At 55.5% G+C, this 19,305-nt stretch overlaps 3 protein-coding genes across 4 annotated transcripts; all 3 read right to left on the bottom strand.

Moving 5' to 3' along the window:
• Positions 1-3,497: 3,497 nt before the first annotated feature.
• CDC34 (cell division cycle 34, ubiqiutin conjugating enzyme) lies at positions 3,498-10,106 on the bottom strand. The gene is made up of 5 exons (XM_063160983.1): positions 9,893-10,106; positions 7,249-7,335; positions 6,315-6,412; positions 5,340-5,474; positions 3,498-4,405 (listed from the first exon to the last, which is right to left on the bottom strand). The coding sequence occupies exons 1-5, from the start codon at positions 10,067-10,069 to the stop codon at positions 4,195-4,197; spliced, it is 708 nt and encodes a 235-aa protein (XP_063017053.1). The 5' UTR covers positions 10,070-10,106; the 3' UTR covers positions 3,498-4,194.
• Positions 10,107-11,053: 947 nt separating this feature from the next.
• On the bottom strand, positions 11,054-12,433 carry TPGS1 (tubulin polyglutamylase complex subunit 1). The gene is made up of 2 exons (XM_063160713.1): positions 12,108-12,433; positions 11,054-12,009 (listed from the first exon to the last, which is right to left on the bottom strand). The coding sequence occupies exons 1-2, from the start codon at positions 12,431-12,433 to the stop codon at positions 11,481-11,483; spliced, it is 855 nt and encodes a 284-aa protein (XP_063016783.1). The 3' UTR covers positions 11,054-11,480.
• Positions 12,434-13,210: 777 nt separating this feature from the next.
• MADCAM1 (mucosal vascular addressin cell adhesion molecule 1) lies at positions 13,211-19,182 on the bottom strand. 2 transcript variants are annotated; one of them, XM_063160981.1, is made up of 5 exons: positions 16,545-19,182; positions 16,131-16,397; positions 15,313-15,633; positions 14,565-15,110; positions 13,211-13,687 (listed from the first exon to the last, which is right to left on the bottom strand). In XM_063160981.1, exons 1-5 carry the CDS (start codon positions 16,639-16,641, stop codon positions 13,575-13,577), a joined length of 1,344 nt encoding a protein of 447 aa, XP_063017051.1. In that variant the 5' UTR covers positions 16,642-19,182; the 3' UTR covers positions 13,211-13,574. The 2 variants fall into 2 exon arrangements, with proteins under 2 accessions (XP_063017051.1, XP_063017050.1); XM_063160980.1 differs by having other exon boundaries at positions 16,131-19,182.
• Between the last annotated feature and the right edge of the window lie 123 nt (positions 19,183-19,305).

The following is a 19,305-nucleotide window of genomic DNA, read 5'->3' as shown; positions in this document are numbered from 1 at the left end:
CGCTATAACCGCGACCGGGGGCACCGGGGGAGGCGGGGCCAGGCCGAGCACCGCCCCCTCGCCCCCTCCGCTCAGCCAATCGCACGGCGCTGCGCCGCTCAAACCCCGCCCACTCCGCGCGGAGCGGCCAATCAGAGAGGAGATCGAACGAGCGCCTTCTCATCCCTCCTGGCCCCGCGGGCAGAGCCGGTTCGGGCCGGTCCCGCCCGGCCACGCCCACTTACCGGGACAGCCAATGGGAACGCGCGTGGGGGCGGGGCTGTGGGTCCCGGGGGTGCCCCCGGTGGGCCCGGGAGCGCGGGGGGACGGACGGGGGGGAGGCGAGCAGGTCCGCACGTGTCCGTGCCTGCCGAGCCGGGGCACGCACGCACCGGGGGCAGCGCCGGGACGCGCCCGCCCGCCAGGCCATGTGGCTCCGCGTGGGCAGAGTCACGGGGGAGCCAGCGGGTCCCCGGTGCGAAAGATGCATGTATTTTGATTGGCTTTTCGTGAATTTTAAAAAAGAATATTATATGTGTTGTGTTAGAAAGTGATGCTGTGTTAATTCTCTTAAGTAGTGCGGTAAATATAGTTTTAGGCTATAACAAAATGTTAAAATAGAAACGGTGCTATGTAAGATACTTTTCTTTAAAGAAAGGGCTCGCAGTGAGGTAGCAGCCACAGGACACCTCAATCTTTCAAAGAATTTATTGCTCCGTTATCAGAAGAAACGAACTTCTTCCCACCTCGAAGGCGCTGTTGGGATTCAGATGAAGAAGTCGACGATGACCAGACAGAATCCTGTGTTTGAATGGAATTTATGCATCATGGATGAGCTGTATGACTATGCAACAGGCTATTGCTTTTAAGGGATTAATCCTTTGGTAATGGGTGTCCTTTTTCAGGCTTATTTTGCCCAGAAAAAGGTACCCGGACGTCTGTAACTCTTTGTCTCTATTGTCTCATATTGTCCTAATCCAAATCGTCCAAATTACTATCACTCCAATTGCATTACTATTTTAATAACCATTTTATTCCTATTAAGCTTTTACAATTTCAAAAACAAGTGATTGGGCGTTTTTCACCCCGGGCAGGTCCCGGCGCTTCCCGGGGGCGCAGCGGGACGCGTGGGAAGGGAAGCGGGCGGCGCTTCCTCAGCGCGGGGAGTCCGGCACGGACAATGGGACAATGGGACAATGGGACAGTGGGACAATGGGACGATGGCTGCTGCGGGGACACCGCTACCGGGACAAAGCAGATCCACCCGGCCCTGTCCCACAGCCCCCTCCGGTTCTCGGCACAGCCCCGCTGCCCCCCGAGCTCGGCCGGACCCCCAGAGTTCCTCAGATTTAGTCCTGTGGCTGCTATCTCGCTGCGAGTCCTTTCTTTAAAAAAGTATAACCTAAAACAGAACAAGAACAGCCGTCAACAGAGGATTAACCCTTAAAAACAACAGCCTGTTGCGTATCCATGCACATCATACATGATGCATAAATTCCATTCAAACACAGGATTCTGTCTGGGCATCATCAACTTCTTCCTCCGAATCCTAACAGCACTTTCGAGGCAGGAAGAAGTTCATTTCTCCTGATAATGGGGCAATAAATTCTCTTTCTCTGAAAGATTTGGGTGTCCTGTGGCTGCTATCTCAGTGCGAGTCCTTTCTATAGCATCGTTTCTATTTTAACATTTTGTTATAACCCAAAACTATATTTACCACACTACTTAAGAGCATTAATACAGCATCACTTTCTAACACAACACATATAATATTCATTTTAATACTTGCGAAAAGCCAAGCATAAAATACGCATTTTTCACAGTTTTTAAGCTGTTGCAGAGCACTGGGATAAATCAGCCCGAGGGGCTGAGCAGGCAAAAACCAACAGGGCAGCTGGGCAAAGAGGCCTCTGCAGGACAGCAGATTTGCCTCCACCTCTTCTCCATCCCAGGGGTGAATTCTTGACTGAGTCAGCCGTGGGGTTCTGGGCAGGGGGGCAGGAAAAGCCAAAACAATGGGGCCACAGGCGCCAGCCCCCACCAGGGGATCTGCCAGCTCCTTCCTCCCAGAGCGTTTCTTCCTCACGTCCTGTCCATCCTCATCCGCTGGCCAGGCTCCCCCTGCACTGGGGGGATTTGCAGAAATTTGGGGGATTTGGTACCCCCAAATAAATCTGGGCAGCATGAGCATCAAACACTGGGGGGATTTGCAGAAATTTAGGGGGTATGGTACCCCCAAATGAATCTGGGCAGCATGAGCATCAAACACTGGGGGGATTTGCAGAAATTTGGGGGGTTTGGTGCCCATGGCACCCATGATCTGGGCAGCATGAGCATCAAACACTGGGGGGATTTGCAGAAATTTGGGGGTTTGGTGCCCATGGCACCCATGATCTGGGCAGCATGAGCATCCAACACTGGGGGGATTTGCAGAAATTTGGGGGGTTTGGTGCCCATGGCACCCATGATCTGGGCAGCCTCTAGCACCCTGCACTGGGGGGATTTGCAGAAATTTTTGGGGTTTGGTACCCCCAAATGAATCTGGGCAGCATGAGCGTCAAACACTGGGGGGATTTGCAGAAATTTGGGGGGTTTGGTGCCCATGGCACCCATGATCTGGGCAGCATGAGCACCCAGCCCTGGGGGGATTTGCAGAAATTTGGGGGGTTTGGTACCCATGATCTGGGTAGGGAACTGGCCACCACAAAGAGCCAGCACAGGGCACGGCCACGCAGATTTGGGGTGCACACAGCAGCCCCCCAGGAAAGGAAGGAGAGGCTGGCTGTGAGCAAGCAGCCAGGGCTGCTGCTGCTCCGTGCTGGGTGACCTTGGAAGCCGTTTGCCAGGCCTGAATAAAGCGACAATAATCCTATTCACCTTTTAGCCTCATTTCCTAAGGCAATAAAGCACATGCCCTCGCCGCGTGCACTCGCAGGTGTCACTCAAGCCCTGATCCCGTTTGCACGACTCCAGCCCAGGGAAGTTTTGCTCATTACCCCTCTGATGAGCTTTGTGCAGCAGGGGCAGGAGCCCCAGGCAGGCTCTTTGCCAGGGCCTGGCCCTGCCCTGGCTCTGAGGCTGCTCAGCACAGTCTGGGCAGCTCCCTGCAGCCTCCTGAGCTCACATGTCCCAGCCAGTTCCAGTCTGTGGGCTCAGGGCACACCCAAATGGGATCAGAGCAGCCCTGGGCACCCGTGGGGCGCCCTCAGGTACCACAGAGCACAGCCAGGCACTGCCCAGGCAGGTCTGCTGCCTGCAGAGGAGACAGAAGGCAAACACCTTCTGCAGGGTTGGCCCAGGTGCAGACTGAGTGCTGGCCAAAGCCCCGGGGCAGAGGCACTGATGTAGCCCAGGAAGGGCAGAGATGTTCAGGCAACCCTGCCCAGACCCTCGTGCCCACTCTGCAAGGTGGAAAGAGGGTTATTGTGAGACCCACAGCTGCCCACTGCTCCATGCCAGCCCATGTCCGACACAAATCCCTTGTAGCCTGCACAGAACCTCACTCGTGCATCACAACCTTTCCCTGGAAGAACTTTATTAAATAGTGTCCAAAAACAAAACAAAAAAAAAAACACCAGAAGCAGAAAAACTCAGCATGACCCCACCCCTCCCAGCGAGTTAAAAACCAAAACACCACAAACTGATCATCCCCACATGGTCAGTGCTGGTGGCTGCTGGACAAATCCTCCCTGGTGCCCCTCTCCCTGTGAACACAGCTCCAGCATCAGGGCAGGGAAGGCAAAAGGGTCCTGTGGGACAGCCCAGATGGCTGCAGGGTGAACCCTAAAAGGTGTTGAAAGCCAAGACAGCACTCACATGTTGTTCTCCCACCAAAGCAACCACTCACCACCCCCACAAGTGCCCCAAACTGCTCCTACCCCGTGGGGCTGAAGAGAAGCTGAACAGACCCAAATGAGGGGCAGCCAACACCAGGCCTGGTTGTCACTCCTCAGCCAGGCAAAGCCACCAGCACCTCAATTTCTGTGGCTTTGTGAACACCCCAACACAGCTTCCCCCTCCCTGGAAGTTTGTAAATAAGGGGTTTTATCTTTTCCTACAAAGACAGCCATGGGATTTCCTTTGCAACAGCAGAACAGTCTCCCTGCGAGGTAGAGAGTTAATTTCAGGGCTGACAGATCCTAAATTCAAACCAGTTTGTCCTAGTTGAGGTAAAATTCAGTAGTTTATAGGAAGTTTTGCAATGCCAGAGGGCCATCAAGATTCCTCATTGCCGGAGTCATCCTCATCACCGTAACAGCTCTCTGCTTCCTCCTCCAGCTCATCATCCTCATAATAGTCATCATAAAAGAGGTCTGAGCCCTCGTCTGGGGCTGGAGTCTTGGTCTTCACACAGTACTCAGCCAGCGTGGTGGGGACCTTCACTCCATCCCGCTCAGCATCCACCTTGGTGCCCAGCACCTGCTTCCTGCAGGGTGAGAAATGGGGGGTGAGAACAGAGCTGTGCACACCAGCCCTCCAGAGCCCCTGTCCCACAGGATCCCAGCGCTGGGGAGGATGAAACAGGAAAGCCTTGTAAATATGATTGCCTGGCAAAAGATTTTGAGAATATGGAAACTATAAGGGAGATGGAAATGAAAGCAAGCTTTGAGATCCCTCAGTTACTGAACAACTGGAAAACAATGGTGTGGCTGGCTGAAGGTAATCCCCTTTTGATGGAACAACACCCTCTGCTTGTCCTAAGGGACAGAGCAGACCCTACAGCTTGGCAGAAGGGGCCCAAAGAGGAGTTTTTAGGGTTTAAAATGTAACACGGTATGGTAATGTAGTGATTCTTATAGGCTGTATGTAAATGCTGTAGGATTTGTATATTGTACTGGATTGGTTAGTGAGAATCAGAATATTCAACACAGAAGAAGATTTGTTGTATTGGAACGGGAACCTCCCTCTCTTACACCTTTTACTCTCTCACAATCTCATCCTCTCTCCCCTTCTCTCCTCTCAGCCCTGCTCTGAGCTGTGGCTGGAGCTCCCAGCAGGGCCCTGCACTTGTCCCTTTGCAATAAACCCCAAGTTCCACAACCAGAAGAAGATTTATTGTATTGTAAAAGAGGACAAGGTTCCTGTTACTCTCTCTTTACCCTCTTTACCCTTCCTCACTCTCTCATCTCTTTACCACGCTCCTGCCTTCTCTCTCTTTACCCCTCTCTCCTCTCAGGCCTGCTCTGAGCTGTGCCTGGCAGCTCCCAGCAGGGCCCTGCACCCAGGCCCTTTGCAATAAACCCCAAATTCCACGACCTGGCTGCAGAGATCTCTCATCTCCATCCATCCTGACCATCCTACCCCTGACACTCCCACATCCCAGCACAGCCAGGGCTGCCAGGGCTGGGCTCAGCACACACCTGATGATGTCTGTGTACTCCCGGTCCTTCCCTTTGCTCTCCTTCCACTTGCGGTACATCACCGAGGCGTCCACGTTGGCCGGGGAAAACGTGTTGGGCTCATTCAGCAGCGAGATCACACTCAGCAGAATGGTTCTGGTGTGGATAAACATGAGCAGGTCAGAGCTGAGGCGGCTGAGCAGCACCCCAGCAGTGCCAGCAGCCCAAAACCTTGTGCTGTGCACAGCAAGAGAGGTCACAGCAAAGGGGAGCAGGCTGGGCACGGACTCTTGGGCTCATACACTCAGTACATCCCTCTGGGTGTCCAGGGTTGCCAAGAACCCCACTGTGGGGCTCAGAGACCCTGGCACACAGCCCAGAACACCTGGGGATTTGATTTTGACCCCTAGAGCAAGCTGCCAACTTTGTATGAAGACCTGAAAGTCACAGAGGTTTGAATAGTGTAATAACAAAATGATCACAGGGTGAAAATGTAGATTTTAGGATTTTTGGTATGGGGGTTATGGAGACAAGATGGAGGAATCAGTGTCCAGCCTTTCTTCTTCTTCTTGTTCTCCATTTTCTGCAGTGATGGTGGCACTTTGGGATTGGTTTAGAGTAGAAGTGCACTGTCTAACACAGGTGATAGGTATTGAGAATTAAGTGTAAATATGTTATATGTAGTTTGGAGTATAAAAGGACAACACAGAGAGTGCCCGTCGCTGCCCTGCTGAGCATACCTCAGCTGGGCAGAAAGAAAATATTATAGAAAAGAATTAACAAACAACTTCAAGACTGAAAACTGAAGAGTCCAGACTCGTTCTGCAGGCACAGGCCGAAGCAAAGACATCCTGCACATCTCGAGGCAGCAATTATCAAACAGCAACCCAAGAATACACAAGCACTGGGTGTTCTTCAGCCAATCCAACAGCCCGAGAGCCTTCTCTAGCCCCCTGGCACCTCCTGTCCCCAGCCTCCCACCCTGCCATCCCTCACCGCACGTTCTGGGTGGGGTTCCAGCGCTCCGAGGGCAGCTCTCCACTCTGAGGGTCATCCACAGGGGGGTGCAGGATGGAGATGCAGACATCACCTGTCTGAAAGCACCAGAGAGACAGAATCCTCAGGAGCTGCTGCCCCAAGGATCTCCTCACTCGCTCGTCCCTTTGGCTGAAGCCAGGTGAGGCGACTGTCACACACATGTTTTATGGAAAATCCTTTCCTTAGGATTTTTTTCTCCTGAGAAGCTGAGAGGCCTCAGGAACAAAATGTAAACATTGATTGTCTGCTGCTGTGGAATGCAGCAGGTGCATCTGTAATTGGTCTATGTTGGTTGTTTCTAATTAATGGCCAATCACAGTCCAGCTGTCCAGACTGTCTGGGTCAGTCACAAGCCTTTGTTATCATTCCTTCTTTTTCTATTCTTAGATAGGATTTAATCAGAAAGCTTTCTTCTATTCTTTTAGTATAGTTTTAATATAATACATATCATAAAATAATAAATCAAACCTTCTGAAACATGAAGCCAACATTCTCATCTCTTCCCTCATCCTAAGACCCCTGTGAACCTCACCACAGGTGACCCCAGCTGTCCCTTCAGTCCCATAGGAGGGACACAAAAGTGGACAGGCACCCCATGACTGCCAGCTCTGTCCAGGCCAGGCTGCCCAATGCACATTGCTGGCCCTGCAGCCACTCTTGGCACAGGCACAATGTCCCCAAGCGTGGGAGCCACCAGGCCTGCAAAGCCTGGCTGACCTGGACGCTGCTCTGGGACAGCAAAATGCTGTCGTGAGCTCATTAGCGATGTTCCCTGTGCCAGGCACTGAGTGCCCAGTGCCAAAGGCTGGCATTTGCACCCAGTGCCATCACAACAGAGGCACACGTGTCCACTGGCTGTCCAAGAGCCTCCTGGCTGTCCCAGGGGACCTACCTCGTAGATATTGGGGTGCCACATCTTGGTGAGGAACCTGAAGGCAGGAGGAGAGTAGGGGTAGTCGATGGGGAAGCGGAGACGAGCCTGCGAGGGAGCAACAAGGAAATGTGAAAACTTGTGAGAAATAAGGGGTGGAAACCACAGAGGGAACAACAAGGAGATGTGAAAACTTGTGAGAAATAAGGGATGGAAACCACAGAGGGAACAACAAGGAGGTGTGAACACTTGTGAGAAATAAGGGATGGAAGCCACAGAGGGAACAACAAGGAGATGTGAACACTTGTAAGAAATAAGGGGTGGAAACCACAGAGGGAACAACGAGGAGATGTGAACACTTGTGAGAAATAAGGGATGGAAACCACAGAGGGAACAACGAGGAGATGTGAACACTTGTGAGAAATAAGGGGTGGAAACCACAGAGGGAACAACAAGGAGATGTGAACACTTGTGAGATGGAAGGGATGGAAACCACAGAGGGAACAACGAGGAGAGGTGAACACTTGTGAGAAATAAGGGATGGAAACCACAGAGGGAACAATGAGGAGATGTGAAAACTTGTGAGAAATAAGGGATGGAAACCACAGAGGGAACAACAAGGAGATGGGAACACCAGCCTGTGAGAAGGAAGGGATGGAAACCACAGAGCCTCTGATAGCTCTGGTAAAAAGGAACCTCTGCCAAGCCCAGCTGGGCACCTGCTGGGACAGAGTCTCTGCACCAGTGTAGAGTGTTTAAAGTGTTAAAATACAGCCCTGGGGGCAGCCTCTCACCACACAGAGTGTTGAGCAAAGGGGCTGTGACCAACAGCAGCTCCTTGCCCCCCATCCTGCCCACACCCCCTGCCCAGCAGGGCCCTCTGGTGCTCTCCAATGCAGAGGAACCAGGGGGAGCTGGTGGTGCTGGCACCCAGCACAAACCCCACAGCAGCACAGAGAGCCGTGCAGAAAGGCTGGGGCACCCCCAGAGCTGCTGCCAGGGCCAGACCATGGCTGTGCCACTGGTTGTTTACTCTCCAGAGCCCACAGGAAGGAAGCATCAGGTGTTTGGTGCTCTGATGAACGCACCAAACCTAAAAATAGCCTGTCACTGCTGAGAAGAGACCCAGTCCAAACTGGCCGCAACGCGCAGCTTGGGGGCTAAAAATAAAATCACATGAAGCTCAGGCTGCAGCCCAGGGCTCCAGCAGGGACACTCAGCCAGCACCAGCTCCTCCCACAGCTGCCAAACCCACAGGGCTGAGTTTGGGCAGAGAGGGGCTCCCTGTCCATCTCTGAGTGAAGCCTGAGGGGGCACAGGGACCTAGAGCAACATCCCACAGTCCTCAGAGGATTGCCCCAACCCACCAGCACCAGGAATCCAAAAAAATGTGGGCAGCTTCTCCCTGTGTGGCTGCACAAATTCCCAGGGACTGATTCAGCTTTCAGCTGTTTCCAGGCCCTGGGAGCAAACTTGCAGATCAAGAGTCAACACGACAACTCCCTGAACGCTTCTTGCTCCCTCAGTTCACCCAAAAGAAAATCCAGACAGTGGATTCTCTTGTACATGAACTGAGAAAAATCCATGGCACAGGACAGGGGGTGGGAAAAGGGGAAAGTGCAGTGGGGGCTGTGTTGTGTGTGTGTGTGTGGAGTGCAGGGCAGTGACACACAGCCCCGTGCTGGGCTCTGGCCAAACAGCTGAACATGGCAGAATAATCCCCTTTGTTGTGTCAGAGGGGATCAGAACAAAACCAGCCGAGGCAAAGCGATGCCAAAGGGGGCTTGGACAGCAACAACCCCACCCTGTGTGTACAAACAGGCTGGGCAATGCTCTGCCCCTCTGCTCTCCTCTTAGGGCACAGCCTCGCCAGCACTGTGCTGAGTTTGGAAGCTCTCAAGCACAAAACAGGAGCATGAGTGGCTGAAAGGGTGAGAGTTCACAGGGTTTCATGCTAAAATGCTGCGGGGAAAAAAATCCCTGCACTCCAGTGAAGAGATGAAACCCGGCTCTGGAGCGTCAGGAAAACAAACACAGCTAACCCTGGGTGAGTCACCCTGTGCATCCCCACCCTGACAGCAACAGGATGAAAACACAAGGGCTCCACGGAGGAGGGAGCATGAGAAAGAGGAAGAAAACAGCTAGCCCAGGTTGCACAATACCTGGGAAGAGCACACACACATCCTGCCGAGGGGGGGCTGCGCAGTCAGACCAACAAACATCTTTTTCCACCCCAAACCAAGCCATGACACTCTCTCACTAACCCAGCCCCTTGCTCCCACCCTGGGCTGTCTCTGGGGGGACTCGGGGGTCCTTTATCTCTTCCCTGGTCTGGTGGCAATGCCTCAGATCCCCTCCAGAAGAGGGAACCCCAGTGACTGCTGTCCACCCTCAGACCAGGAGGGCAGGGGGGTGGTTGAGCCCCCCATAAGGGGACCCTCGGTAGAAGGAACCATCTCCCTGCCAGGACCACCCTGAAGCCCCAGCGACCCCCAGGTGCCCAGTGAAAGACCTCACTCACGCCTAAGCCTGGGAGCAGCTCTGTCACGACCCCTACACCCACCCGGGACACCCACATCCCCCTCACAGGGTCTCACCCCTTCCCAAAACTGAGAAACTCCTTCCCATACCACGCAGCACATCCCCCGACACCCCCGCCGCTCACCTTGAAGTATCCGCCCTCGTAGTGCGTGTCCGGGGGTCCGAAGATGGCCACGTCCCAGGTGTACAGGTCCCCCTCGTCCACCAGCCCGACGCGGAACCCCTCCACGGGCTCCTCCTGCAGCCCCTTGAGCTCCAGCAGCAGCGCCTTCTGCGAGCTGGGCACGGCGGGCCGCGCCATGCCGCTCTACCGGGGCTCTCGGCGGCGCTACCGGGGCCACGCGGGGCACGGCGGGGGCTGGAGCGCCGCGAGGGGCGTGGCCTCAGAGGGGAACGCCCCCTACGGTGCAGCTGGCCAATCGGAGCGCGGGGTGGGGCAGGTGGGCGGGGCAGGTGGTGGGCGGGGCGGCTCCGCCGGTGCCCCTGAGGGCGCTCCCGGTGGCACCGAGCGAACCCAGCGATGAGGGGGCGCCCCGGGGCTCCCGGTAGCACCGGCCCACCGAGCGTATTCAGGGATGGGCGAACGCCCTGGGACTCTCCCGGTGTCACTGGCCCACCGAGCGAATCTAGCGATGGGCAGGGCGGCTCCCCCGGTGGTCCCGGTGGCGCTCCCGGTGTCACCGGCTCACCGAGCGAACCCAATAATGGGCAGGGCGGCTCCCCCGGTGCTCCCGGTGGCGTTCCCGGTGACACCGGCTCACCGAGTGAACCCAATAATGGGCAGGGTAGTTCCGCCAGTGCCCCCAGTGACGTTCCCAGTGTCACCGGCTCACCGAACGAACCCAACAATGGGCAGGGCAGCTCCCCCGGTGCTCCCGGTGGCGCTCCCGGTGTCACCGGCCCACCGAGCGAACCCAATAATGGGCAGGGCGGCTCCCCCGGTGGCACCGGCCCACCGAGCAAACCCAGCGATGGGCAGGCGCTCCCCAGCACACAGAGCCCCGGCCAGCCTGCGGGTGTCACCCCTGTGCGACAATCCACAGCAGCAGAGGCTGCTCGGCTTCAGGAATCCCCGGCTCGCAGCTGGCTTTGTGTCACATCCCGTCAGCTGAGCCGCCAGCCGCAGCCTCACCCAGTCCTGCCCGCGGGGAGCGGAACATCCGCCCCGATGTGACACAACATCCCCCCACCGGCTCTGCCACAGTCCTGCACCTGCTGCCGACACCACCCCCAGGGCTCTGGGCACTTGGTGCTGCCAGGAGGTAAGAAAGTGGCCACTAAAAAATAATAAAAAAAGCTTTAATGTCTTACAGCAAACCAGGAATTGAACAGTATAAATAACGATCAGACAAGTTTAAATAAATAACCCCCGGCCCAACACGCAGCTGGTCCTGGAGGAAGGGGATGTGTCTCACATCCCAAACCACCTCAGCCCTCCCCAGCTGCCCCTGTGCAGCCACAGCCCAGCCCCACACTTTGTTCCTTCTGGGTCACTTCACTGCCCAAAGCAGCTCCACGGGTCACAGCCTCCACGTGAGTCCTGGATAATCCCTGAGAGGGATCTCCCAGCTGGGACACGGAGCTGCTGGGCACCATCAGAGCAGGCAGGGAGTGTGGAAACTGGGAATCTCTTGCTGGGCTCTCCAGCCAGCTCCCCGTGCTCACCGTCCAGCTCGGAGAGGAGCCCCAGCCAGCGCTGCTCCCACCCTCCATCACTCCACAGGCTTCACCTTGGCTATGAACAGCGCCGTGGCTTTGCTCAGGAACTCCTCCCTGCTCATGGAGGAGCCCATCTTCCTCTCCTGCAGCGCCTGGTCCATGGCCAGCGCCAGCCTGTCGGGGCCCAGCCTGGAGCCCGCCTCCAGGTAGCGGCCGGGCCGCGGGCCGTGCCCGGCTCCCAGCGCGTCCTCCAGCGCCCGCAGCACCGCCTGGCACAGCCGGCTGTCCGCCGAGTCCCCGGCGCCCAGCACGGCGAACAGCGCGTCCGCTTTGGCCGCGAACTCCAGCAGCACGCAGCAGGTGAGGACGCCGTAGCGGAACACGTCGAACGGGACGGCCTCGTGGTCGCGGCACCGGACGCGGCGCAGCAGCTCGGCCGCCGCCTCGGCCGGGGCCGCCCCGCGCTGGCAGATACGCCTCAGCAGCTCGCTGTAGAGCCGCCCGTCCACGCCCGCCGCCCGCCGCCGCCCGCCGCAGCCCAGCACCTCGTAGGCCGCGCCGGTGTTACTGTCGAAGGCCGTCCTGTCGCGACATGGCACACACACACACAGAGGCGGCCTCGCCCCCCGTCCCCGCCGCCCCCCGTCCCCGCCGCCCCCCGCCGCCGCCGCTCGCCGCACCTGTGCGAGTGATGAGCCAGGCACACGTACCACAGCGCCCGGGCCAGGCGCTGCGGCGGCCCCGGGGGTTCCGCCGCTGCCTCCGCCAGTACCAGCCGCTCGAAGTACTCAGCAAGGAAGGACACGGGCTCGGCGGGCCGCGCCTCCAGCACCTTGAGCAGCGCCTCCCGCACCATGGCCGTGACGCCGGCTCGCAGCAGGAACTCCGCCGCGCTGCCCTCCGCCGGCCCGCCGCCCCCCGGCGCTGCCCGCCCCGGTTCCGGCAGCCCGCTACCCCCCGCCGGTACCGGGGCGGCGGCCGCTCGCCGCTTCTCGTACGCCGCCATCTTGGACCGCGCTTCCGCCCGGGGCGGAAGTTTTGGTGCCGCCATCTTACAGGCTGGCAGCCAATGGTGGGCAGGAAGGCTGTGAGGGAACGCCGCCATTGGGCGAGGCCGCTGCCGCCATCTTGAGTGTGGGCAGAGGGTGTGCGTTATCAACGCGGCTGGCGCCGCGGCCGCCATGTTTACTGCGGGCAGGCCGGGGTGTCCTGGGGCCGTGGGACAGGGCCCAAAGGACACTGCGAAAAATGCATGTATTTTGTGATTGGCTTTTCTCAAATATTACAATGAATATTATATGTGTTCTTGTAGAAAGTAATGCTGTATTAATTCTCTTAAGTACTGTGTTAAATATAGTTTTAGGTTATAAAAATTGTTAAAATAGAAACGATGCTATGTGGGATACTTTTTTTAAGAAAAGGACTTGCAGCGAGATAGCAGCCACAGGACACCTAAATCTTTCAGAGAAAAAGAATTTATTGCTCTCTTATCAGAAGAAACGAACTTCTTCCCACCTAGAAGGCGCTGTTGGGATTCGGAGGAAGAAGTTGGCACTGACCAGACAGAATCCTGTGTTTGAATGGAATTTATGCATCATGTATGAAGTGTATGAATATGCAACAGGCTATTGCTTTTAAGGGTTAATCCTTTGTTAACTGTGTCCTTTTTCAGGCTCGTGCTGCCCAGAAAAAGGTACCTGGACCATCCATAACTCTTTGTATTTGTTGTCTCATATTGTCTTAATCCAAACTGTCCAAATTATTATCACTCCAATTGTATCACTATTTTTATAACCATTTTATTCCTATTAAAATTTTACAAACAAGTGATTGGGCGTTTTTCACAGACACTTTGCTGAGGGGCCCGAACAGAAACAAGCCCTTTATTGGAGCACCGGTGCTGGGCCCACGCTCCCCCGGGACCTCCGTGCTCCCGCCCGTGTGCCGGTACCGGGAGCTCCACGCACCCGGTGATCGGTGCCAGCCCGCGGGGATCCAGTCCTGTGTCACCTGTGCTCATTGTCCTTTCAAACTTTGCCTCCCGCGGCAGCTTCTCCCCTCCTGCTCCTTCAGCGACCACCGGGGATAGCAGGGACACCCTGGAGGGCCAGGGCTGCCACCCGGCTGTCCCAGTCCCGGGACAGCGGCTACCGGGATCGGAACCGCTTCCACAGGCGTCGGGACACGGCAGCGGTGGCGATGAGCCCCAAGAGCGATCCCGCTGTGCCCATGGCGATGGCAGGGCTGGAGCTGAAGGAATCTGCAAAGACACGGTGGGGTTATTGCATGGAAATGCTGAGGGGTGAGCGAGTCACAGAATAATTCACTGAATAATGCACTGAATAATGCACAGAATAATGCACAGAATTCATAGAATAATTCTCAGAATAATTCACAGAATTCCTAGAATAATTCACAGAATTCCTAGAATAATTCACTGAATAAGTCACAGAATAATGCACAGAATAATGCACAGAATTCATAGAATAATTCTCAGAATAATTCACAGAATTCATAGAATAATTCACTGAATAAGTCACAGAATAATGCACAGAATTCATAGAATAATTCACAGAATTCATAGAATAATTCACAGAATAATTCTCAGAATAATTCACAGAATTCATAGAATAATTCACAGAATAATTCACTGAATTCACAGAATAATTCTCAGAATAATTCACAGAATTCATAGAATAATTCACAGAATTCATAGAATAATTCACAGAATTAATAGAATAATTCACAGAATAATTCTCAGAATAATTCACAGAATTCATAGAATAATTCACAGAATAATTCTCAGAATAATTCACAGAATTCATAGAATAATTCACCGAATTCACAGAATAATTCACAGAAGAATTCACAGAATAATTCACAGAATCACTGGGTTGGAATACACCTTCAAGACCCAGTCCAACCCATGCCCCAACACCTCAATTAAACCACGGCACTCCAAGCCCCAAAACAAAGTGCAGCACAAGGTGTGGGGTTTTTCTGGCAACTTAATTTCTTGAGGTCTAGGAAGGTCTGGAGAAGCTTCCTGGACAATCCCCCCAACCGTGGCACGGACACGAGGGGCTGCAGCCCAGCCCAGCGATAAGCACAGGGGTCCGCAGACCAGCAGCACTCACCATCCACCACCATCACCTCCAGGCTGGCCACCTGGGCGCGGTGGTGGCCCCGCAGGACGCACTGGTAGTGTCCCTGGTGCCAGGGCTCGGCGCTGTCCAGCCGCAGGGCGGAGCTGCTGCCCGCAGACTCCTCCCGGTACTGCCCGAGGGCTGCCGGGGTCCGCAGCCAGCGCACCGTGGCGTTCCCGGTGCACCGAGCGTGGCACTCGATGCGCAGAGCCCTGCCACGCGTCCCGGTGGGTGGCAGCGACCGCATCTGCAGGCTGCAGGCTGGCATTGTCCCCAGAGGTGGCTCTGTCGCCGCAGGGAGGGTGCTGGTGGCCACATCTGCCCCGTGGGTGCTTGCCGTGGGGTCCTGGGGCACTGAGGGCTCCGTGGAGGGGGCATTGGTGACAGCAGCCAGATCCTGAGTGGTGCCAGCATTGGGGTCCCGTGTTGTGGTGGGGTCACCTGTGGGGACACCTGGCCCTGGAGGGAGGGCTGTGGTGGCCACGGTGGCTGTGCTGGGGCTCCCCGTGGAGGTGGCCGCGGCTGGTGTCACCACAGCTGCAAACACAGCGAGCCTTGGTCACAGGGGAGCTCAGCTCGCTGCAGCCCCGAGGTCCTGCAGCCCCAGAGCAAAGGGGCAGTGCCAGGAGGGACGGGGATGGGAAATTCAGGAACGGTGCAGCTGCTTGGCAGAGCTATCTTGAGCACAGGGCACCGGGGGACATGCAGGTTGTGGTCCCCAGCCCCTCCTGGCACTCACCCTCAGCCCTTGCCACCAGAGATGCCACCCTGCTGAAGGTCTCCTGCCCGACACGCAGCGTCACCTCGCACCTGAACTCCACCCCTTCTGCCACCTCTGTGCCCTTCACCGGCAGGCTGGAAACGATGGTACACAGCTCCTCCTCATCAGGATCCTCGCAGTCAGGGTCTGTAAGGTTCTCCAGCACGTGGTGGCCCCGGTACCAGGTGAGGGCCAGCCCGGTGGGGGGGTACACCTGCGTGGCCGTGCAGGTCAGGGTGGCAGGGTGCCCTGGGCGCAGGGTGTGGGGAGATGCCTCCAGGCTCAGCGTGTCTGGGAGGGCTGAAAAGGAGTCAGAGCAGGGTCAGGGGTGATTTTTAGCTCAGGAGGAAAAGGGCTGCCCTGGGGATGCAGGATTGTGCTGGGAGGAGGCAGTGAGGGATGGGCTGGGGAGTTGTGACAGCGTTCACAGGGGTCTGAGGATGAGGGAAGAGATGAGGATTTGACTCCATCTTTCAGAAGGCTTGATTTATTATTTTATTATATATATTATATTAAAACTATACTAAAAGAAGAAAGGATTTCATCAGAAGGCTAGCTAAGAATAGAATAGCAAAGAATGATAACAAAGATTTGTGGCTTGGCTCTCTCTGAGCTGTGATTTGCCATTAATTACAAACATCCAAAATGGGCTAATCAAAGATGCACCTGTTGCATTCCACAGCAGCAGATAATCAACGTTTACATTTTGTTCCTGTGACCTCTCAGCTTCTCAGGAGGAAGAAAATTTCTAAAGAAAAGAATTTCCATGAAAGATGTCTGCGACAGGCAGTGCTTACCATAAACCTTCAGACTGACACTTTCCTTGTAGTCCTTCCCATGGCATCTGCCCTCGCAGAACTTCGTGCCCTCCGTGGCCACCGTGGCATGCTGGATGTGCAGGATGCTGTGGGTGGAGAAGGAGGAGATGGTGCCCAGGGCTGTGTCCAGCCCCCTCCACTCCACCTTGCCCCCTGCACATGCCAGGGAGCAGTTCAGCTCTGTCGAGCCCCCAAAGGGCACCACGGGCTCCCGAGGTGTCACCACCATCCTGTCAGCAGGGCCACCTGGGCAGGAGGAGAGTGCAGGGTCAGGGGACAGCCACCAGCGCTGGGACAGCCGCGGTTTGGGGACAGGGAGCTCCTGAGGCTGTGGGGTGAAGCGAGGAGAGCAGCTCGGGGGTTTAGGGTGGCTCTCGGCCCCATGGCACTCACCGCTGCAGCCCCACAGCGAGCCGAGGAGGAGGAGGAGAACAGGAGCCGGCTCCATCACCCACAGAACAGCAGCAGCGCTGGTTTTCCCTTCTTTCATTCCTTCCCCTCTTTCCAGCTGCTGGCCGGGGCTGTCTCCTTCTGGCCGCCGGCTCCAACCTCAACCCTTCTTAAGCCCCGTAGGAACCGCCCCCAGGAGCAGCGGCCCCAGGATCTCCACAACTTCCCGCCCGAGGGGTATTTCCAGAGGGAGATTTCTGGTTTTCTTCCAAGTTCAGCTTTTGCACAACACCCAGCCGAGGGCCAAGCCGGCAGCCCCTCCAAACCCAGGAAAGTCCCTGTCCTGAAGGGTCCCTGTGAAACTGCAGGGCCCTCATCACCCCAGCAGGGAGCCCTGCCAGGCACTTTTAACACCCCAGGATGTGGCTCAGATCCAGCTCTATCCCTGTTTTTTTACAGGGATCACTCCCTCAGAGGCTCTGGCAAACCAAACTTCCCCTGACCCCAAGAGCTGCTAGGGCATTGTGGAAAGGGCCCTGCCAGCCCCTGTCCCAAAAGCAGAGCCAGGATCTGTGGTCAGATCTGTGCTGAGCTGATTATTCCTGTTATTCCTAAAAAAAATGGCATTTTCAGGGATGGAATCAGTGTTCCTGTGAGGCTTTGTACAGATGGAGAAAGTGTCACCACAGAGAAGGTGTTGAGCATCTGCATTATCCAGCATCTGTCCTGAATCTGGCATCACTGGATCTGTCCCTGCTGGGTCTGGCACCACTCCCTCATTCCTGCCCAGCTCCCCATGGAGGAGTGATGGCCAGCCCTGTTGGGGAGCTGATTATTCCTGTTATTCCTCAAAAATGGCATTTTCAGGGATGGAATCAGGTGTTCCTGTGAGGGTTGATCTTGTTCAGATGGAGAAAGCGTCACCACAGAGAAGGTGTTGAACACCTGCATCATCCAGCATCTCTCATGGGTCCCTGCTGGGTCTGGCATCACTCCCTCGTTCCTGCCCAGCTCCCCATGCAGGGATGAGCCCTGTTCTGCCCCATTCCCACCCTGCCAAAGCTGGGGAAGGTCCCAAAGGGCTGAGGGAGGGACTTGCCCATCTCTGCACCCAGTGCCACCACAGGACTTGGACATTTTGGGACATTTCCCAGCTGGGAACTGCTCTGAGAGGCAGCTCCACGCACTGGGCGTGCCATGCATCATTTCAGAAGGTCATGCCATTAATTCTCTCGAGGGTGCAGGAGGCCTCAGGGCAAGGAAAGTGCTCTGTAAACACTTCCCACCAAATGTGCTCACTCAGCCGAAGCAGGTGATTAATGGTGCTGGGCTTTTTGTTCCTTCCATCCTGTGTTAACAGAGCCACATCCCGGATTTTCCAGCAGCCTCCAGAGCCCCCCTGGCCAACCCTGGGACAAACCATGGCCAGGGCTGCTCCCACACTGCCAGGATCTTCCCAGAAATTTGTTTGGGAACCTTGGGGACACACACAAAAGTGGTGCCAGGGTTTCACTTGCCTCTCCCACAACCCTGATTGTGGCAGTGATGTGATGAGAAAAATCCCTGAATCAATTCTGAATGAGAGCTGAGCATTTAGGGAAGCACCTCATCTTAAAAAGAGGCTTTTTCAGACTTTCCTGGACCTTAAGAAATTAGTAGTTACAAGAACCTTGTGCTGCATCTTCTCTGTTTTGGGGCTTGGAGTGCCACAGAGGGGACAACACAGTGGAAAATGGAGTCAAAACCTGAAAATCCTCCAGTTCCAAGGGCTCAGCCACAGAACCAGGGGACTGGTCCAGCTCAGAATGGTGTGGCAGAGCTCCCAGAGCAGCTCTTGCTCACTCTGAGTGGTGAACCCACCATAACCCCTGCTCCACCTCCTGCTTGGTGGAATTCAGACCTTCCCCACAGGAACAGCACCAGGTTGCGTGCACAGGGCACAAGGAGCAAGATTACACACCGGGAGCGTTTTGCAACCCACAGGAAGCCTTTGAAGGAGCGAAGGCAACGCTGCTTTTCCAGACTCGGGGGCCTGAACACCTTTCCTGGAGGCAGACTGTGCTTCCTCCCTCAGGGGCAGGCAAAACTTTGTGCAGAGATGCTGCTCAGGAAACAAAACAGCTCAGTGTGGAGACACAGAGCAGCAAGGGACCAGTGCTGGCTGCAGCACAGGATACCCCCAGAGCCCCTCGGGTTGGGGTCTGTCACCAGAAGGGACAAAGCTTTGCCCCAAGAGCCACCACACCAGTGCAGGATGTTGTTGAAGGGTGGTCAACACCTGCCCTTTATTCTCCAGCCACCACACGTGAGACGAGTCACAGGTTTTCTCTCAATTAAAGATGGAAACAATGAAACAAAAGCTAATTCAGTCTGGAGGAAATGCATACAGAAGCACCAGGCTGCGTAATGGCTCATTTTTCCAGGATACCATCCATCAAGCACCAAGAGCTGGCTTGGAAGTGTTTATATATTTTTTTGGATTATATTAGTCACTTAGGACCATCCTCAGCCGCCACAAAGAGTGTTTAAATGAGTCAGATAAGATCTAAATTAGGCCTGGCTGAAAAATTAAGACAATAGGAGTTGAGATGACTAAAACCAGGCCAGGAGGAGGCTGCAGTGGGGCAGGGACTGCTTCCCATCCTGGGCTGGGGCAAGGACTGGTAACCCTCACCCAGCTCTCCCAAATCTATCCCACATCTTAATTCTCAAGGGGAATTTAAATTCTGGGCAGAAGCTGCCTGGTACCACAGGTGATGGAGAG

This window comes from Melospiza melodia, chromosome 7 (assembly GCF_035770615.1).
Source record: "Melospiza melodia melodia isolate bMelMel2 chromosome 7, bMelMel2.pri, whole genome shotgun sequence".
NCBI lineage: Eukaryota > Metazoa > Chordata > Aves > Passeriformes > Passerellidae > Melospiza > Melospiza melodia.
Note: the sequence above shows the minus strand (reverse complement) of the source record. Positions and strands in the feature narration are given on the sequence as shown.

Excerpts from the sequence above, each read along its gene's own strand:
- TPGS1 (XM_063160713.1), bottom strand. The coding sequence starts at position 12,433 with ATGGCGGCGTACGAGAAGCGGCGAGCGGCCGCCGCCCCGGTACCGGCG. Across the intron at positions 12,010-12,107 it reads CTGGCTCATCACTCGCACAG|GACGGCCTTCGACAGTAACA; the intron begins GTGCGGCGAGCG and ends ATGTCGCGACAG.
- CDC34 (XM_063160983.1), bottom strand. The coding sequence starts at position 10,069 with ATGGCGCGGCCCGCCGTGCCCAGCTCGCAGAAGGCGCTGCTGCTGGAG. Across the intron at positions 6,413-7,248 it reads GGCACCCCAATATCTACGAG|ACAGGTGATGTCTGCATCTC; the intron begins GTAGGTCCCCTG and ends TGGTGCTTTCAG. Across the intron at positions 5,475-6,314 it reads AACCCCACCCAGAACGTGCG|AACCATTCTGCTGAGTGTGA; the intron begins GTGAGGGATGGC and ends TATCCACACCAG.
- MADCAM1 (XM_063160980.1), bottom strand. The coding sequence starts at position 16,641 with ATGAAAGAAGGGAAAACCAGCGCTGCTGCTGTTCTGTGGGTGATGGAG. Across the intron at positions 15,634-16,130 it reads TGTCAGTCTGAAGGTTTATG|CCCTCCCAGACACGCTGAGC; the intron begins GTAAGCACTGCC and ends ACTCCTTTTCAG. Across the intron at positions 15,111-15,312 it reads TCTGGTGGCAAGGGCTGAGG|CTGTGGTGACACCAGCCGCG; the intron begins GTGAGTGCCAGG and ends CTGTGTTTGCAG.